This window comes from Chlamydomonas reinhardtii, chromosome 16, assembly GCF_000002595.2.
Source record: "Chlamydomonas reinhardtii strain CC-503 cw92 mt+ chromosome 16, whole genome shotgun sequence".
Lineage (NCBI taxonomy): Eukaryota > Viridiplantae > Chlorophyta > Chlorophyceae > Chlamydomonadales > Chlamydomonadaceae > Chlamydomonas > Chlamydomonas reinhardtii.
The window spans coordinates 5303201-5320203 of NC_057019.1; the positions used below are offsets into that span (position 1 = coordinate 5303201).

The 17003-nt window shown below is 61.6% G+C and overlaps 5 protein-coding genes across 6 annotated transcripts; 1 reads left to right on the forward strand and 4 right to left on the reverse strand.

The window, feature by feature from the left end:
• Positions 1-1283: 1283 nt before the first annotated feature.
• Positions 1284-3291, reverse strand: CHLRE_16g682400v5 (uncharacterized protein). The gene is made up of 4 exons (XM_001691851.3): positions 2976-3291; positions 2475-2625; positions 2178-2267; positions 1284-2006 (listed from the first exon to the last, which is right to left on the reverse strand). Exons 1-4 carry the CDS (start codon positions 3203-3205, stop codon positions 1935-1937), a joined length of 543 nt encoding a protein of 180 aa, XP_001691903.2. The 5' UTR covers positions 3206-3291; the 3' UTR covers positions 1284-1934.
• A 284-nt stretch (positions 3292-3575) lies between these two features.
• CHLRE_16g682350v5 (uncharacterized protein) lies at positions 3576-10081 on the reverse strand. Of its 2 annotated transcripts, none has more exons than XM_043071459.1 (15): positions 9770-10081; positions 9549-9673; positions 9354-9459; positions 8855-9034; positions 8589-8705; positions 8176-8292; positions 7683-7805; positions 7432-7541; positions 7054-7183; positions 6829-6936; positions 6529-6645; positions 6215-6353; positions 5882-5973; positions 5065-5231; positions 3576-4796 (listed from the first exon to the last, which is right to left on the reverse strand). In XM_043071459.1, exons 1-15 carry the CDS (start codon positions 9914-9916, stop codon positions 4688-4690), a joined length of 1887 nt encoding a protein of 628 aa, XP_042915989.1. In that variant the 5' UTR covers positions 9917-10081; the 3' UTR covers positions 3576-4687. The 2 variants fall into 2 exon arrangements, with proteins under 2 accessions (XP_042915989.1, XP_042915990.1); XM_043071460.1 differs by having other exon boundaries at positions 3846-4796; positions 5288-5973.
• A 203-nt stretch (positions 10082-10284) lies between these two features.
• Positions 10285-10971, reverse strand: CHLRE_16g682305v5 (uncharacterized protein). The gene has a single exon (XM_043071458.1). It carries the CDS (start codon positions 10895-10897, stop codon positions 10679-10681), a length of 219 nt encoding a protein of 72 aa, XP_042915991.1. The 5' UTR covers positions 10898-10971; the 3' UTR covers positions 10285-10678.
• A 52-nt stretch (positions 10972-11023) lies between these two features.
• On the reverse strand, positions 11024-11851 carry CHLRE_16g682300v5 (ribosomal protein S26). The gene is made up of 2 exons (XM_001691849.2): positions 11560-11851; positions 11024-11364 (listed from the first exon to the last, which is right to left on the reverse strand). Exons 1-2 carry the CDS (start codon positions 11738-11740, stop codon positions 11207-11209), a joined length of 339 nt encoding a protein of 112 aa, XP_001691901.2. The 5' UTR covers positions 11741-11851; the 3' UTR covers positions 11024-11206.
• Positions 11852-14621: 2770 nt separating this feature from the next.
• Positions 14622-17003, forward strand: CHLRE_16g682250v5 (uncharacterized protein). Its single transcript, XM_043071457.1, has 4 exons — positions 14622-14814; positions 14962-15059; positions 15227-15967; positions 16202-17003. The coding sequence occupies exons 1-4, from the start codon at positions 14694-14696 to the stop codon at positions 16463-16465; spliced, it is 1224 nt and encodes a 407-aa protein (XP_042915992.1). The 5' UTR covers positions 14622-14693; the 3' UTR covers positions 16466-17003.

The following is a 17003-nucleotide window of genomic DNA, read 5'->3' on the forward strand; positions in this document are numbered from 1 at the left end:
ATAGACTGCGCGGGTAAGTATGTCCCCTGCGTCATTGTTGTGAGCGCAGGGGTGCCCCTGTGTGGGCGAGATGCCATTGCAATTCCCTTACTTGACCGGAGGGTGGGAAAATTGCCTAGCGCAGGCATCTGGCGGGGTGGGTCTGGTCTGGCAGCTAAGTTCCAGAGGCACCCTGACCCCCGCGCACGTGCATCTGAGGGTGCTGGGGTAGCCCTGCGCACGCATCTTGGGGTGCCATGTCCACGCATCTCGACTGGCGGGGATGGTCTGCCCAGGCATCTTAGCTGCCGTGCCCAGGCATCTTGGATGGCGGAGGCGGTCCGCCCAGGCACCTTAGCTGCCGTGCCCCCGCAGCTTGACTGGCGTGGTTTCCCACCCCGGAAACGTAGCGTGCCGAGTTTAGATTGCGGGAATGTCAGTAAGCACGGTATGCCCGTACCCACGTGGGTGCTGGTGCTGGTGCCATTGTGCCACAGTGCCCATGGCAAGCACGCAGCTCAATCCGGCCTGCTTCCTAAAGAATGCTCTACACGCAGAGATGCCAAGCGCGATTTATTCACTGTGACAACTAGACGGAGACTGTGGGTTCGGACATGGAAACACGGTCTGGGGCCGCTAAAGCTGTGTTTATGCCGTGGAGCCTGCTGTGATTTATTTCATGATATCTGCTATCTGGGTGACAAGCTGTATTCCCTAGGAAAGCTGGCTGCGGCGCCGAGTTGGCTGTCACGCCCCGCGAACCAGTGGTTCGCAGAGGGCCTTTTGTTTCCCTGCTTGCCCAGTAGTTTTTAAACTTGCTCATGCTTTACATGTAGCCTTCTTGTGGCACCACAAGCCTCAAAAGAAGGAAGCCTTGACCAATAATGTCGCAACTTCAGCAGAGTTCTGCAGCTCGAAGTATCTATAAAGGTGTTGTGGTAGCTTAAATATCAGCACGCATTCAGTATAGGCCAGCATGGTCCAAGCCCTTGACTTTCCGGCTGAGCAGTGTGGCTGTGTACGTGTGCCGGAGTGCTGGCATACCCCTACGCACTGCCCGTTACCCATTCCAGACCCTCTTGCGGCATTTTACCAAGCAACTAGGGTGGCTACAATAGGCAGCTCGGATGTGCTAGCAGGGGCGCCGCGGCATCTGCAATGCCTCGCGCAGGCATCCGTGCTGATGGCGCGGGGTCGCGCAGGCATCTGCCATCCCTCGGCGCAGGCATCTGGACTGCCGCGGCGACCCGCCCCAGGCAGCTTCAAACCCCCGCGCACGCAGCCAAATTTGGCTTGGCAGGGTACCCGGCTCACCCTTACAACCAGAGGCCACCGGCAACTTTTCGGATTTCCTACCCTCCTACTTGACTGGGGCGACAGACGGCTCCCCAATTCCGCATCCCACCGCCGGCCATTCAGCTGGCGACGGAGGTCTGCCTACTTGCACGGCATTGGCACGGCCATGCCGGCATCAATTACGTACGGTGCCTATGGTGGAGAATGGCCTTGAGGACCCGATGGCCCCACCTAGAGGCCTAGACAATTCAACAGCTATGAGCTATCAACTGGGCAACACCGTCGAAAGTCCGTGCACCCGCTGCACACTCAGCAGCCTACCCTGTAAGCACTAACTAGCGGCGAACCATTCCGACCCGGTGCTCATGTAGCGCAACACATCCCGTCGCTAAACACACATCGCAAACCATGGGCGTCCTTGCGCCTCAACACATGGGCATGCTAGCGCCTGCGGGAGTTTCTCCGTCCTCCATCGTCAAGACCCGCGACTTTCCACATGCATGCCTGTTGGAATGCTAGCAGTGCGTTAACACATGCGTGTCACGAGCCAGCCGTGCGTAGCCACACCATAGGCGCATCAGCACGCGGCAGCTCGCAACATGCGAGCGATCAGCACTAAACCATCAAAATGGGCCTCAATGCACACTGCCGGGCTGCCATCAGCAAATGACACAGCCGTCGTGGTGCCGCGCACCTCGGCGGTCGTACTCCTCGTACTGATACGCCATCAGCTGCGTGTGTGTGCGGGGGTTGGAGAGCAGCGTTGCGGCACATGTCGGATGTAGGCTGAGGGAAGGCAGCATGGACCGCAAGCCAGAAACATGCCCCAGGGGCCCCAGTAGGACCCCCACCGTCCGTCACGGGGACCGGGCACATCTGCGGTGTTGCGCTCAAACACCAACCTGCTGGCTAGTGCTGGCCAGCCGCGCGGCGGTCTGCGCCTGCGCGTCACTGACCGACTGCAGCCCCTGCTGCAGCACCTGCATCTGAGCCTGTAGGTCGCCGCCAGGCACGAGGCAGGCACAGCTCCTTAAAAGCTACACTGTGGCCAATAACCAGCTATGGCCAATAAGCGTCATCCCAGCATACCGTATAGCGAGCGCCTTATGACCCTCAAGGGCCACTACACATACATGGGGCCCAGGATCTCTCTGCATTCCGTAACGCGCCCAGCAGGAGCCCGCCCCGCCCCGCCTCACGTTCAGTTGTACCACAGTTGCCGCCAGCCAGCCCACAAGTGTCATGAGCGCTCCGCCGACGGTCAGCACCGCGCACAGCGCCGTCCAGCGCCACACGAAGGCGCGCATGCGCTGCAGCTCCTGCACCAGCTGCCGCCGGGCGTCCTCCTCCCTGCGACACGTGGGGTGAGGAGATAAGCGGTGCGCAGCGGGGCAGGAGTGAGTAGGCGAAGTGGAACACCTTATCCATTGTTGTCTTGGACGATTCAGCGGTACTTGTAGCCGGTACCATCCTCAATAGGGGACATGATCCGGATCGCCGGAGGAAAGAATACGAGAACCAAACCCAACGTGCGCCTGACTGCACAACAAGCCGGAAGGGGTGTGCGGGACAGTAGGTATGCGCCCGCCCGAGCCCAAAGGATAGGGTGTACAGTGAGCATAGTCGCATCACGTGCGGCTTCACAAGCTGCTGAGGCACGCGGTCTGCCCCGCCCGCCCGAGCCCACACACACGGCCCACCTGGACAGCAGTTCCTCTAGCACCCGCGTCCGCGCCTTGCCCTGCTTGGCGGATCCGGGCGGGGAGTTTCCTGGTCGCGCGGCAGATCCCGCTGCGGCCGCCGGCGGGTCCTCACCAGGGCCGGCAGGCGCGGCAGCGGCAGCAGCTCCGCGAAGGATTGCATCCGCCTCGTGCTCGTCGTCGGCCGCGTCCACATAATCATGCCCAACAGCATCGGCAGCAGCAGGCATTGCGGCGGCTGTGTGGCGCAGTGGGTCGCTGCCGAACAGCCTGCCGCGGTTTAGCAACGCCATGCTGCACAGCAACTGATTGGAATGGGAGCAGAAAGATGGTCAGGAAGCTAACGGGAACCAGTTTTTGGCGATTTGGGGCAGGCAGGCTTTTCCCAACCCGGGCCTGACCCCGGGCCCGACCCCCGGGCCCATTGCCTTGGGGATCTTCATTGTGTAAGGTGCCCGACTCGCTCGTCGTTCCCCGCTCACACTTCGTCGCGGTCGTTCGGAGCTGCTGCACCCTTGCAAAACGTTAGCCACCTGCGTACGTTGGGGAACGAGCGGGGTGGGGGGCGTGCGGGGTGGCCGCGCCGTGGCGGGCAATGGGAAGTTCGCTAACCATAACTGCCGTGAGGAATGCAAACTTCCAGCCAGCCAGCAACTTTTCGGTACAGTGACTCCGGCGTTCGGCCAGCCGCGCACTCCTGCCCTGCCGTTGCAAATTGTTTGCCATCTTCTGGGGTCTGGGAATCACCACTTCACCAACCTGCCTTAACACTGTCCCATCGCACAACCACACCCACCACTTCACCAACCTGCCTTAACACTGTCCCATCGCACAACCACACTGCCTTCCGCACCGCAGCTGCGTTTCCTATAATAAGAGTGTAATAAGCTGAAGAACATCCCGCCAGAAGACTGAGGCCGCGCACCCGCCTTGATACATCCAGTGCTGGTCTACAGCTGAAGGGGCAGCGCAGGAGTTGGAGAGACTTGACCACAGAGACTGAGTTGGAGAGACTTGACCACAACAATGCCGCGTAAATTAAAATGCACATCGTTTCGGGCACGCCGCGGGCACGTGTGTCGTGTTTGCACCGCACGCCCGCACTCCGGGCCGGCGGACATGCTCCATCGTTGCGTCCAACAGCCACACCGGATTGCATTACCTTCTTGTCAGCGCAGGTGAGCCCTCCTAGCCCTTTGTCCGCCCTCCGCGCTGTAAATGCCTACCTGCCCACAAGCTCCGACCCACAACAGCAATCAATACGCTCAGCTGCAGCTGTGCCCACACTCCTCAGCGTCTAGGCCCTCTTACCCAGCAAGTCGTACTGTGCGCCCTAATGCATACATACAAAACGAACATGAACACAATGCGCAGACAGCAACACTGAACATTGCAACGCCAACAATGCCTCACATTGTCCACCACACACAATGAACGCACACGCACATCAGCGCGCACAGAAGTACACACATCATTCGTTCTTTGGTGAGGTACATATGAAGATCGAAGTCCCCAGTGCCTGACTGAGTCCGCCCATCCTAGCCCTGCCCATTGGCTATAAGATGAAGAGGCATGCGTGCTGCCTGCAACGCCTTCAGCGCTACTGCTTCCCATCCCGGCAAGCGCCGGGGCGCGCACGTGTCACGGCTAGCCAGCATAACCTCCATCCGGTGACAGCCGGAGCTATGGAGCTGCTGTCGGCGTGCACCAGCTCACCGCCGGTTGCCGGCGCCGCCACCTGGGCCCGCTCGTGCCTCGTTGCACACCTCGCACCGCCGCGCCGTCAGGTCCTGGTTGTTGTACGTGCACTTGTTGCAAGTCCTGTCGACGGCACAGGCGACCGGCTTTGACCCGACACGCTCACTCGAGCTGAAACACACAACCTGGTTACCGGGCCTGGATGGTTTTACTGCGTTGTGCCATCACACAGTATGCCACACATGCTCTAATGCCGCCAGGTGCCGAGCATCACTTGCCCTGACCTGGGCAAAACACCTTGGCTCTCGCTGCTGCCCACCACTGCCCACCCTATCCTACCCAGCACACAAAGCTACACGTTCGACTCAGAATGCCCCTGTCCCCTGCTCACCAGAAGCCCTGCTCGCCCAGCAGCACCACGTCCTCGTCCACTCCGCGCGCCTTCTTGGAGCGGCGGCCCTTGTGTCCCGTCGTGCCGGTGGCGGCCGGCCCTCCCGCTGCGCCTGCCGCCTGCTCCCCGCCCTCGTTCACGCCGCTGGGGCCGGCGCCGTCATCCACCTGCCCGCAACACCAGACACATGCACACGTCAGCCCTCGGAGAGAAGCATCACAACTGGTAGCATTGCCAATTAGCGTTACATTACTGCAGCCGCGCAATGACGCCCATGTCAACTATCGTCATGGGCCATCGCTCGCGCCTTTTTGCACATTGCAGCTACGCCCGCAACGCATGCTTGCAACTCTACGCCCTCTCGTCCGGCCCAGTGCCTACTCTACCGGACACCTGTGCAGCTTGATGACCGAAGCCCAGCCACACCTACCGTAACCTACTCGGCGTGCAGAATACAAACAGGACTGAACGCCGAAAGCATCTGTTTGCTACCCGCCTCTGAACGCGTTGCTCATACTGTACACACGCGCTGTGCGACACCGCCATGCCCATCCTGCGTCAGCCCCCTTGTCTGGTGTCAGCCGAGAGCCCCTATGTGGAACCTCGTCTTGAGCAGTCCGTGTCCCATGCCAGTGCCGCCTCCATACATTGCTTCCCGCCACAAGCGCGACCGGTCCATGCCCTCTGCACCGCCCCCTTACGGCAGGCTCACCCCCTCGCATCGCCTTGGCCCCGCGCCACGCTCATCGCCTTCAGCATTACTCCCCCGCAACCTGTCGAGCTGTCTTTTTACTAGTGCAATCTACTACTGCTTCACCTGGCCTGCGTAGTCCGCCTCCATGCTGCTGAAGCCCTTCTCCAGCTGCTTCACCAGCTTGTCGAAGAAGCCCGCCGTCACGTCCGTCAGGCCTGTGGTGAGCAGGAAAGCAATATCGGGGTACAGGCCTTCAGCAAGCGAGGTCGTACAGCGGCATGGGGCAGCAAGCAGGCAGGCGGGCATGAGCATGGCACATTCACATCGCCAAACCCGATATTCACCACGCCACATCGCGCGCACGAAACCCGTCGTTCGAGTCCCCTTTTGCACAGCAGCCCTCGACAGCGCCTGCAGCCGCCTGTGGCCCTACAGCCGCCACCGCCCGGTCCTCACCGATGAGGTTCTTGCGGAACGTCTGGAAGGCGTCCGCGTCGAAGCCGCCGTCTGCCTGGTTGCGCGCCTTGGTCACGTGCGCGCCCAGGTCCTTCTCCGCCGCCTCGTGCAGCCGCTCCAGCGAGCGCTCGGCGTCGCCCTGCGACAGCGACGGACAGGGAAGGTAAAGCCAAGGCCCGGTAAGGTCGTCAGCCGCGATGCGGCGCCCACACTGCGACGCCGCGTCGGTGTGTTGCGGTCGCACAACATCAAGCCGCAGCGCTTGCCCTGCCACGCACGCCCTGCCACGCGCTCCTGCAGCCGCCCAAGCGCACCTGCAGGAACTCGAAGAAGCCCTTGTGCCGCGCCACCTCGCTGTTCCGGTCCGCGTCCTCGAACGCGTAGTAGCCGTACGCGTACGTCCACTTGAGCATTCTCCGGCACTCCACGATCTGTGACACGCGCAAACAAGTGAATGTTCAGCTTGGGGTCCTCGTCGACGAGCCATGCTGCGCCGTAAAGTTGCAACCCAAGCGGAATGTCCAGCCGCCAACCCTGCGCACCGCCGCCCCCTTTCAACAACCCCCTTAGTGCCCGACTGCCCGCCAAAGCCGCCCTGCCCAGCCGCCACACACCTGGTTCCATGCCTCGTTAATGAACTTGAGCTGGCTGGTGGGCGTCTTCGTGATGTCCGCCAGCTGCTCCAGCCAGTCCTTGCTCACCTTGCTCGCGTCCAGCCGGGCCTACGTGTGCACGAATGCGCCACAACGGATAAGGAATGCTGTTTGTATGTCGACCAGTGGCGACTACCCGCATTACGAGGATGCGCGCAAGCACTAGACCAGCTGGCCCTGACCCACCTTCTCGCGCGCCTTGGAGTGCGCGTCAAAGCGCTCGAAGTAGTGCATGTACCGCTCGAGGCTGGCCTTGGCGTTTTCACGCCGCCGCGACTCGTCGTCGTACTCGCCCTTCTTCTTCGCCGTCTCAAACCTGGAGGGAATGCCAGCAATGCGAGCTTGTGTAAGTGCCACATCGCAGCTGTCATCTGAGCGCTACCGGCCGCCCTGGGCAGGCGTGCTAAGGCTCGATATGTGCATCATCGCCCACCCGTACTGCCGCTTCCGTCGAGGCTTTTTGCCATTGGGTCGATACAGGCCGTCTCTACCATTGCGCCCGCCTACGTTACTAGCACATCGGTCCCATCACATTCAGCGCTTCCCGCGCCGCCCACCACCCACCGGTTGCACGCGTAGAAGCCTCCCGTCCGCTCGCCGTGCTCCTTCCAGTCGCCCTGGCACAGCCAGCAGAACTCAAACCGGCACTGGCTGCACGTCATGTGCATGCAGCCCTGCGTATGCATCAAGCAGCGGCATATAGGTTAGTCACGGGGCTGACATCACTTAACCTCAGTCAGCTGACGTGCCCGCAGCTGCAACCCTTGCCCCACCAGCACCTACATGCTGACATTCCCATCCCCATCCTCTCACACCTGGTTCTTCTCTATGGGCCTGCTGCACTTGGGGCAGGGCTTGGTGTTGGCCAGGATCCAGTTCATGTTCTCGCTCTCCGCGCTGTTCTTGGTGAGCCACGTCTTCACCGTCTTGCAGGACACCTGCAGGCGCCCGCACATGCAAGGTCAGGCACGCCAGACTAACGCTCTAGAGGTCTCTCGGCCGGCCAGCTTCGGCACTGCCGCCGCCAGCTGCCTGGTGTGAGAACGCCCCCGCGACGCTCGCGTGACCTGCGGCCAACAGCTGGGTATGGCCACTGGGTGTCCCGCGCTCCAATTCGACCCAATTCAGTGTGTCTGGCCCCCAACCCCTCGATGGATGCGGCTGTTTGATCAGTCTCCGTCTTGGTCCCCTCCTCGCCCCCTGGCACCTTGCCCCTTTTCCAGCCGGGCTATCCATCATGTCAAAGCCCTAGCCTCTGAACCAGCTCCTTGCCCGGACAAGCCTACTGTCCAGTCACCATTAACTCACCGGCCGGTGCGCCTCCTCCTTGCAGTTGAAGCAAAACGTGGCGGAGCATGAGCAGATGACGTCCATCGCCTCGTCTGGCCCGCGGTCCACCAGGCACTGAATCGCGTTCTCGCAATTCTGCACGCGTGCGACATAAGCAGTCAGGTGATGACTTCAGTGACCAAAGCCAGACACTGTCCGCCTCATTACCGGTGACTCCTATCTTTGCACCTTCACCCACGCCACCCGCCTCCTCTGTCTTCAACTACGCACATCCCCAATACGTCCACTACCTGTACACTGACGGCCCAATCACAACACTCATTCCATCTGTCACTCCTGCTGCTGCAACTGCTCGCCCCTCCAAATCCCTCCGTTTCATTGCATGGCATGACGCCCTTGACCCTGTGTTGCCAAAGCACCCTCGTTCTCACCTTGCCGGTGCACCAGCACATGGAGCTATTGTCCTCCACAAAGGAGCGCACCATGTAGGTGCTGTACTTGGACTGCTCCTCGCCGCTGGCCAGCTCCATCACCAGCGCGCATGGCACCTGCGTGGTAACAAATGTGGTGTTCCTGAACAGGAAAGTGTTGATCCATGCATGCATCCAGTGCTTCGAAGCGGCCCGTTGGGACTGAGCAGGAGGTCCAGCCAGCTGGATGTGGCGTTGCAGGCGCAAACCCACCCCAAGGTACTCACGCAGGCCTTTTGCTTGCATTCCGTGGACGGGCAGCGCAGGTCCAGGCAGGCAGGCCCTGAAGACAGCGCCTGCGTGATGTACCCCCGCCAGCAGTCCTTGCAGAAGTAGTGCCTGCACGCCGCTGAGCGCATGTCGCGCACGGGGAAGCTGTCGAAGCAGATAAAGCAGCGCTCCTCCGCCTGGGCGTGGCAGAAAGCAGGCACGGAGCGCAGGGTGACAGCAGGAACGGTTTGCGTGAAGGGGCAGGTAACAAAGCTGGGAAACCGGGCGTGTGCACTCGATGGCCTGGGCAGTGTTGTCATGTAATAGAGGCCAGGCACTGCATTTGACCCCGTGCCCTTTTCCTTCCCGCCGTAGAGGTTGCTGGATAGCCGGTATGGTGCATCCGCCTAGCCTGCAATACGACCCGAACCCATGGGAGCGCCTACAGTCTGTTGACCACGTGTGCGAAGCCCTGTGCAGCAAACCCCTCGACCCGCGCGTGCGCCCACTGCTCACCTCACAGGCCGCGCGGCCCGACGGCCCAGGCTCATCCACGAGCCCTAGCGACTCCCGGACCTGGTCATACTTCGAGAACCACTCCTCCTGCACCCGGCTCGAGTCCCTGCAGCGCCAGGCCACCGTATGTCAAGTCACCAGGGTTTCGGCATGCCTAGCGCCAAGCGTGCGCAACCCCACCAGGGACGGCCTCACCATTTGTACTTGCGAAGGACACGCATAGCCGTGTCCTCGTCAATGCCTAGGACGTCCATGACCTCGCGAAGCGCCTTTTCCCGCTGTTTGTTAAGGTCCTCCTTGGGCAGGACCTTGTAGGGAACCTGCATATGCATACGCACATCATCAAGACCCCGCTTCTCGCTTAGCCGTGTCAAGTACAGCTGCGCGAAACAAGATCCGCTTTGGGCCCCGCTTGCCTTAGGAACAGTAGACACCTCCTCAGCGCCAGCAAAGCCGTAGTCATCGTCGTCGTCCTCCACGTCCATATCCGCGTCGCTGGCTCCATAATCGCTCATCTCCTCGTCCTCCGAGCCGCTCCGGAACTCCTCGCTATCGTCACTCATCGTGTCTACGCCCCAATCCCCGAGAGCTTTACAGGCGATTAAGGGGATCGATGTGGGCTGCCCACGTCAGGGCGACACGACCGTGCCCAGGGCGCTCGTTCCTAGTCAGCTCAAGCGTGGTAATCAGGGGAAGTTCAAATACTAGAAGAAGGATGTGTGCGTCAGAGGTATGGGAAGTATGGCAGGGACGGTGCCGGGCGAAATGCCGGTCTGGTCGAGTCTGAGGCCCAATCTGCCCCATTCTAGCCCTGTTGCTTGGGTTGTCCGGGCCCACGCTTTGGCGGGCATTTTGCTCCCCGGCTGCCTCCGCCTGAATGTTTGACAGGGACCAACAGAATGCACGTAGGTTGGCCGGTGACAGGCGCAGGTTTCCGTGTTCCTTACACTCAAGCTTTGAGGACGGCTGTGCGGGACCTGACGGAAGCTAAGCCCAAGCCCGTTGCAACGGCAGCCTGCGGTACCCATTATTCAGCTTGACCCCAAAACGAACAAGTTCACCCGCACCAAGGCGTCACACGAATGCCTGGACTGCGGAGGCAAGGACAGGACGTTCGAGCTGCACGCTGGGGGGGGGGGGCAATGCCGTGCTGGCGTGTTTTGCAGGCTGGGTATCCCTCGACCGTGGCACTTTTATAACCCAGCTAGAGGAGCTGTCCAGTGCTGAGGCTAGATTCCGGCTGCCAAGGCTGCGCCCGCTGGCTGAACCCTCCCGGCTGAGCAGCGTCGGGGCGTGCCCCGCTGTAAAGCCCCATCCACTCCCCCCTAACGCTGAACCCCCGCCAGCCGCAGCTGCCACGCGTCTGCACGCGGGACATGTGCACGTGACTGCGCCTCCGTACCCAGCGCCGCCGCTCTGATGCTGCCCATGGCGCAGCACCAGTCCCAGCAGCCGCTCGCCAACATCCTCTGCCGTTGATCCGCGCGCGCGCCAGGCCGCTGCTGCTCTCCGTATATTTGCTGAGCTCCGTGTCTCCTTAACATAAGCTGCTGCCATGTCTGGGCCAGCCAGCGCTGGCCGCCGCGGCGTCGAGCGTGTCCCATCCCTCCCACCCGCACCCCACCCCGGCCCACTGGAGGGCCACCCCGGGACGGAGAGGAAGCACTCATACGAAGCGTGTGCCTTACAGCACGACATCAGACCGCCGTGGGCGGAGGGCACCAGCCAGCAACACCGCGCACACCCGCGCCGTGAGCGATGGAGTCCAGTCCGAGGGCGCCATGGCTCCGAGCTGCTGCCGTGGCTCCCACTGCTGCTAAGCCGCTAGCACCACGATCCTACTGTCCGCCTGCTTAATCCTTCTTCTGCTGCTGCTGGTCGCGGTTGGGGAACCGGCGAGGCGGCTCCCGGTTCCGGCGCTCCTTGGCGTTGCGGACGCGCACAACGCGGCTGTGGATAGCAGCGCTGATGCTGTAGTACACCTTGCGGTAAATCTTGGGCAGGGCGTAGTCTGTGGGCAGGGATTGCGCCGGCAGAAGCCTCAAGACGGCGGACAAACACGCCCTCGCGCTAAAATGAGCACACTCGGTCCTCATCCACTTCATTTCATATTGTCATGACCTATTGCTATCCCAAGCCAGCCCAACTGGAGGCCGTCGCCCAGGCTCGATCCCCAGCGCCCACAGCCGTCCCTCCGCCGACTCACTGTCGACGACGCAAGCCTCCTGCATGTCGCGGAGAGCCGACGCGTCCACAATGTTGCGCACAATGTAGCGCTTGATAGCCTTGTCCTTGGGCACCATGGCGCCGCTAGACTCGCAGCGCACACGGTTCACATGGCCGCGGCCGTGCTTGGCGCGTCCCCGATTCCGCCGCTTCTTCGTCATGGTTGCTAGCTTTGCAGAGAGAGGGAAAGGAGCGAGTCCACTGGCGCAAAAGGGGCGCATGGGGCGCCGCTCCAGGGCGAGCCGCATGGGGCAAATGGTGGAGTCCTCAACTTGACAATTTCCAATGGACTCTTTGCTCGCAGTCACTTAATAGCTTGCTTAATGGTGCTATTCGCATGCCCTGCTGCCCTCCTAGCCTGCCTTTGCCGAGTACCCAAACACAACACTGGCAATCTGCTGGCTCCTGCACTCCTCAATCCCTGAATCCTTTTGAAAACACCAGAAGTTACAAGAGTTAGCCGTCTAGGGCTTTAGTTGTCACCTGTCGGCTGCAGAGTCGCGAGCGTGTGTGTGCACGAACCCGCACGGGCGTCTGGGATGAAGGCACACCTCGCGGCGCCCACTCGTGTGGACTCGCACATGAGAGCCAGATTTGCTGGGACCGAACGCTACATTGAGTCAAGATGAGCTGCGGCGCGAGCGCAGGCCACCAGTCTGCAGCATTGGTGAGGCGGGTTGGCAGACTACAATCAGGATGTGAAACTTCTTCGATGGGGGAACTAGGGTCACAACAAGCCAAGGATAAACCCAACCCAACCCCGAGTAAAATCACTTCCCGAAAGATGGATGCGTGTACGTAAGGGATTGACAAGGAAAACGGAGAGGGAGCGGTTGGGCAAAGTAGGTGCTGGCGACTCCGGCTTGGCCCCACCGATGCTGTATGCCTGCACTCTAGCGTCAAGCCTCAATGCACTTGGCAGGGTATGGAAGCTTTATGAATCGTGTCACTGCGTGTACGGTATGATTACCGAGTGGATGCGTGGAGCCGTGGAGGGACGGGCCACACCATACCTGGGCATTGTGTAGGCCTGCTCTGCCCTGGAAATGGCCTAAGCTCAAGATTGTGAGTGACATGGGAACGGCGTGCCGTGCGGTTAGGGGTGCATGTATGCGATAGCGGTCGTGCTGTTAAAGAGGGTGGCTTTAGACTACGGCCGTATCCTAGGCGGAGAACGGGCAAGTAACCGTTAGGCCGCTGTGCGCCGTACGCGGTACCCCTCAACCACAGACCAATCGCTAGCTTGCATAGCTTGATATCCCACTAATGTCCTTGCATACTGCAGTGTGACGACGCGCACTCTGGGACTCCTTAGTATCCCTTTCCTAGATCCTGACTAGCAGAGGGCATCGGGATGTGCACGCTGGCGACTGTGCAAGGCGCGTGGTTGGGGGCCCCGTGGGCTGCCCGTGGGCCCTTTAACCCTGGCCCACTTCGTGTGTCTTGGGCCACAGGGCTCTGCAGGTGTGCACGCCAGCCAAGTAGCGTGGCCAGCCAAGTAGCGTGGCCTGGACTGAAAGCGGTGGTCGGGGTTGGGTCTGGGAAGGACTGGGGGCCACGGTAAGCGTGGCCCGTTGCGCGATTTTAGGTGTGCTGCGCGTTTTATCGCTTGTGCGGGGCGAGGCCTCGGGTCAATGCCTACGAGTTGCGACAGAAAATGTGTGTTCCGGCGCACCACCCGCTGGCCATGGGGCCATGGCGCGGTGTACACACCGTACAACCGTCAAGACGGGGACGCGGGGTGGGCAGGCTGGGGCCTGGACCTGCACAGCTTGAATGCACTATAGCAGGGGACGGCTGACATGGCTCTCAACAGCACCCTGGGGTTTCTCAACCCCATATCTTCATCCCGGCTGCGGTTGGCGGGGGTGCCTTATCAGTATGGTCAGGGAATCCCTCGGGCAGGGAATGCTATCAGCAGTATCGGTGTTTGGCACTGGGAGTGATTTGGTACACCAGTGTGGAGGCCGCCTCTGGCTGGGGCCCAGGCAGGTAGGGGCGGGTTGGGGCAGGGTAGGCATGCAGGTGTGGGGCAAGGGCCAGGGGGGCAGGGGCAGGTTGCGTCGGGACAACACGCCAGTCGCGGGCTTGTACGGCCTCCTGCACAGCTCCCGGCAGCTGCTTCGCCCAGTCCGTGTAGCACTGCAGCGCGGCGCGAAGTACTGCACACAGCTCCTCCTCGAGCTCAGCTGCCAGCTCATTGAACCAACGTTTGTCCAGCGGGGGAAGGGACTGTATTCTACCTTGTCCCCAGACTATTGACGGATTTCCTCTGCATGTGTGCCTGTGAAGGTACCCTGAACAGCGTGGAGGCACGTCGCCGCAATGGCGCCACGGAGGAAGAGCTCGCCTCCACGCGCAGCAAGCGATCCGCGGCGGGTGAGGCACGCGTGAACCGGGGGGGGGGGAGGGTAAATGCCAGCCCAAACTAAACCAAAACCAACGAAGACGAGCGGGGCGCAGGCCGGGGGGGGAGCAAGCGGCGGGAGCAGCAGGCGCCAGCTGCCAAGCGGCAGGAGCAGAAGGCGCCAGCTGCCAAGCGGCGGGAGCAGAAGGGGTAGCGGGGTGGACGAGTGGTGGAGTGGTGCAGGTGGAGATCAGGGTCAGAGTGCAGGGTCGGAGTTTGGGGGTTAGTGTAGCAGGGTTAGTGTAGCAGGGTAAATGTACGGCACAAGGTTCAGGTTCAGAGTCAGAGAAGACGCCGCGCACCATTGCAATCTGTGCTCCATTCGACTTGTGCACTCTGGGATATCAAGGTATGGCGGCTGGGAAAACGGCGACAGGCTTCTGGCGAGGTCAGGGGCGTGGGCAACAACGGTCGTTGTTAACCGCGGCACTGTGCGCACTGTGCGTCGGTTTCCCGTGTGCCTGTCATTTGGGCAAGAGAACTTACGTTTTCTGCAGCAAGCTACATTTGGTGGAGATTTGGTGGAGAACTCGAGTCTCGAGAACGCAACTGTGCTGCAACCGACTGTTGCTCGCGGATCGGTCGACGGCTAAATACCTGCCGCTGACCTTGCATACGCCACAATGTTACATACTCATCTGCGTTTGATATCACATCCTCCCTCGACAACTTGAACCGTCAACGCACCGGCCCTTCGCGTCGCCAGCATGCTTGCACCGGTTGAAGTGCTTGCGTTCCTCGGAGCGCTGCGCGACATTCGTGAGCTGGTGGTAGCAGTTCTGCATCACTGCAGTCCCGCTGGTGTGGAACGCCTTCACCAGGTCGCTGGTGAGTTGACAAGGGTTCTGCAGTCGGCCAGTGACTGAATCATCGTCTCTCTAGTCGCTATATACTATCGAGTCTGATAATAGCACTCAAATCGTGTGAGCCCACATGTTCTAAGCGTCGCCTGCGCACGACATCGATGACTCGCAGACGCTGTTCGCAGCCAGCACGGAGCGGCAGAACGAGCGACCTGCTCGGTTGAAGTCACACATGACATGCTCCTACTCGCTCAGCTCTGTGGCCCCCAGGTGCGTCGGTTGAAACAAAGCATGCACTCAAGTCCGTTGTTGACGGCGGTCCGACTGTCCGTGGCCCCTCACTCCTTGAGAATAGCCGCGGGCTTTCCCCTGCACTCCACTGCGCCAGCGCCCTCAACCCAGCCCGGCTCTCCTACGGTCCTCCTCCCTGCCCACAGGGCGGTATCACGGCGCCCTGCTGCCCGCACGACCTCGCCGCCTCCCCAGCTGGCGCAGCCGCTCTATCACTGGTGGCCTCAGCGGTGCTCGGCCCCTCGGCCCCAGCCGGCGCGGCGCTGACCCCGCACAACCTCATCACGGCTCTGGCCATCTCCACTACCAGCAACGTCCTGGCTGCCCGGCACTTGTGCCTAGCCGCCCTAAATGCCTCGCTCTCGCCCTCCAACTGTTTCACGCTGCTCGCCGTCGCCGAGGCGGCGGGCGTGGCGCCGCTGCGTGACGCGGCAGAGCGCATGTGCCTTGCCTGCGTCCCCGCCGCCACCGCGGCAGCGGCCGCCGCCGCCAAGCAGCAGGCCGCGCAGCAGCACCCCCAGCAACACCCACAACAACAGCAGCAGCAGGCTGCGGCGCAGGAGGGGCCGCAGGGCATGGACGTGGACGAGCTGGAGGCTCCCACGCACCCACAGACACAGCTCGGCGCCTTGGCCGCTGCGAGCTCCTCGCCCTTGGAAGTTGACCTGCCCGGCTTCCGGGCGCTTCCGCAGCCGCTGCTGGAGCGGCTGCTGTGCTCCGAGGGTCTGCAGGTGGGCAGCGAGGCGGAGGTGTTCCAGGCGGTGGAGGCCTGGGCGGCGGCGGCGCCGGCGGCGCGGGCGGAGGCGCAGGGTGCGCTGGTGCGCAGCTGCGTGCGGCTGGGCGCCATGAGCGTTCAGGAGCTGGAGGCGCTGGACCAGTCGGCAGCGGTGAGCTCACCGTAGCGGTACTTCACAGTGAAGGATTTGGCAGATGAGCCGGGATCAGGACGGTGGCGGGGCGGGTCCCGCTTGCAGCCATTGGCAGGCTGAGGCCACACGGACGTGCAGAAGCGCCGTACTGACTGGCCTTCTAGCTCTGGCTCGCTAATCCCGCTCCTGGCAAACGATACAAACGTTCCATTTTGCTCAACATAAACACACGCGCGATGCACACACGCACAGGTCCTGGCCAGCATGGAGCTGACCCGCATTGTGGCTCAGGCGTACGTCACGTGCATCATGGGCGCCAGGGGGCGGGGCGGCCCGGGGCCGAGGCCCAGCGTGCTGGCGGCACAGGCGGCCGCAGCCGCAGAGGCGGCGGGCTCACGCGGCAGCTCACGCCGCGACAGCGGCGGCGGTGTGGGCGCGGCGGCGGGACCGGGTGTGGCAATGGGGCTGCACCAGCTGCTGGCAGGGCTGCAGGCGGCGGCGCTGCCTGTGTACTGAAGGCGTGGTACAGGGAGCAGAGCAGGCGGCAGTGCCCGCTTGGAACTTGGGAGGAGTGCTGGAGAGAGCATGTACGCAGCGGGTACTATGGGGGCGCTTTTCGAGAAGCGGCATGAATTACCGCAATGAATGTGTGATCTTTGACACGGCTGTGAATCCGCTCTCAAGGCTGTGCGTGTGCGATTGATGAGAAAGTAGGCGATGGCGCGCGGCAATGAGGAACTATGAACGCGTTGTCCACGGCCAGGGGATGATTCCTGCCTGTGGCTGAGGTGTTACTGTGTTGCTGTACGTTATTTGAGTTGTGAATGCACTAGACAGACCAGCCGCCTCCTAAGTCCCAACTGAAAGGAAGTTGGCAGGGCCGCGGCGTGTGAAGGAGATACTTGTGTTGAGGTTGCCGCTTTGCAATGTGTACTGCTGTAGTGACTAGTGAAAGAATGGCTCGAACGGTACAGGTCATTGATGCATGCATGTTACATGCTTAACTGGCCGCTGGGCCAGAACATGAGTCCTTGCTTGGGGATGTAACTGTCAA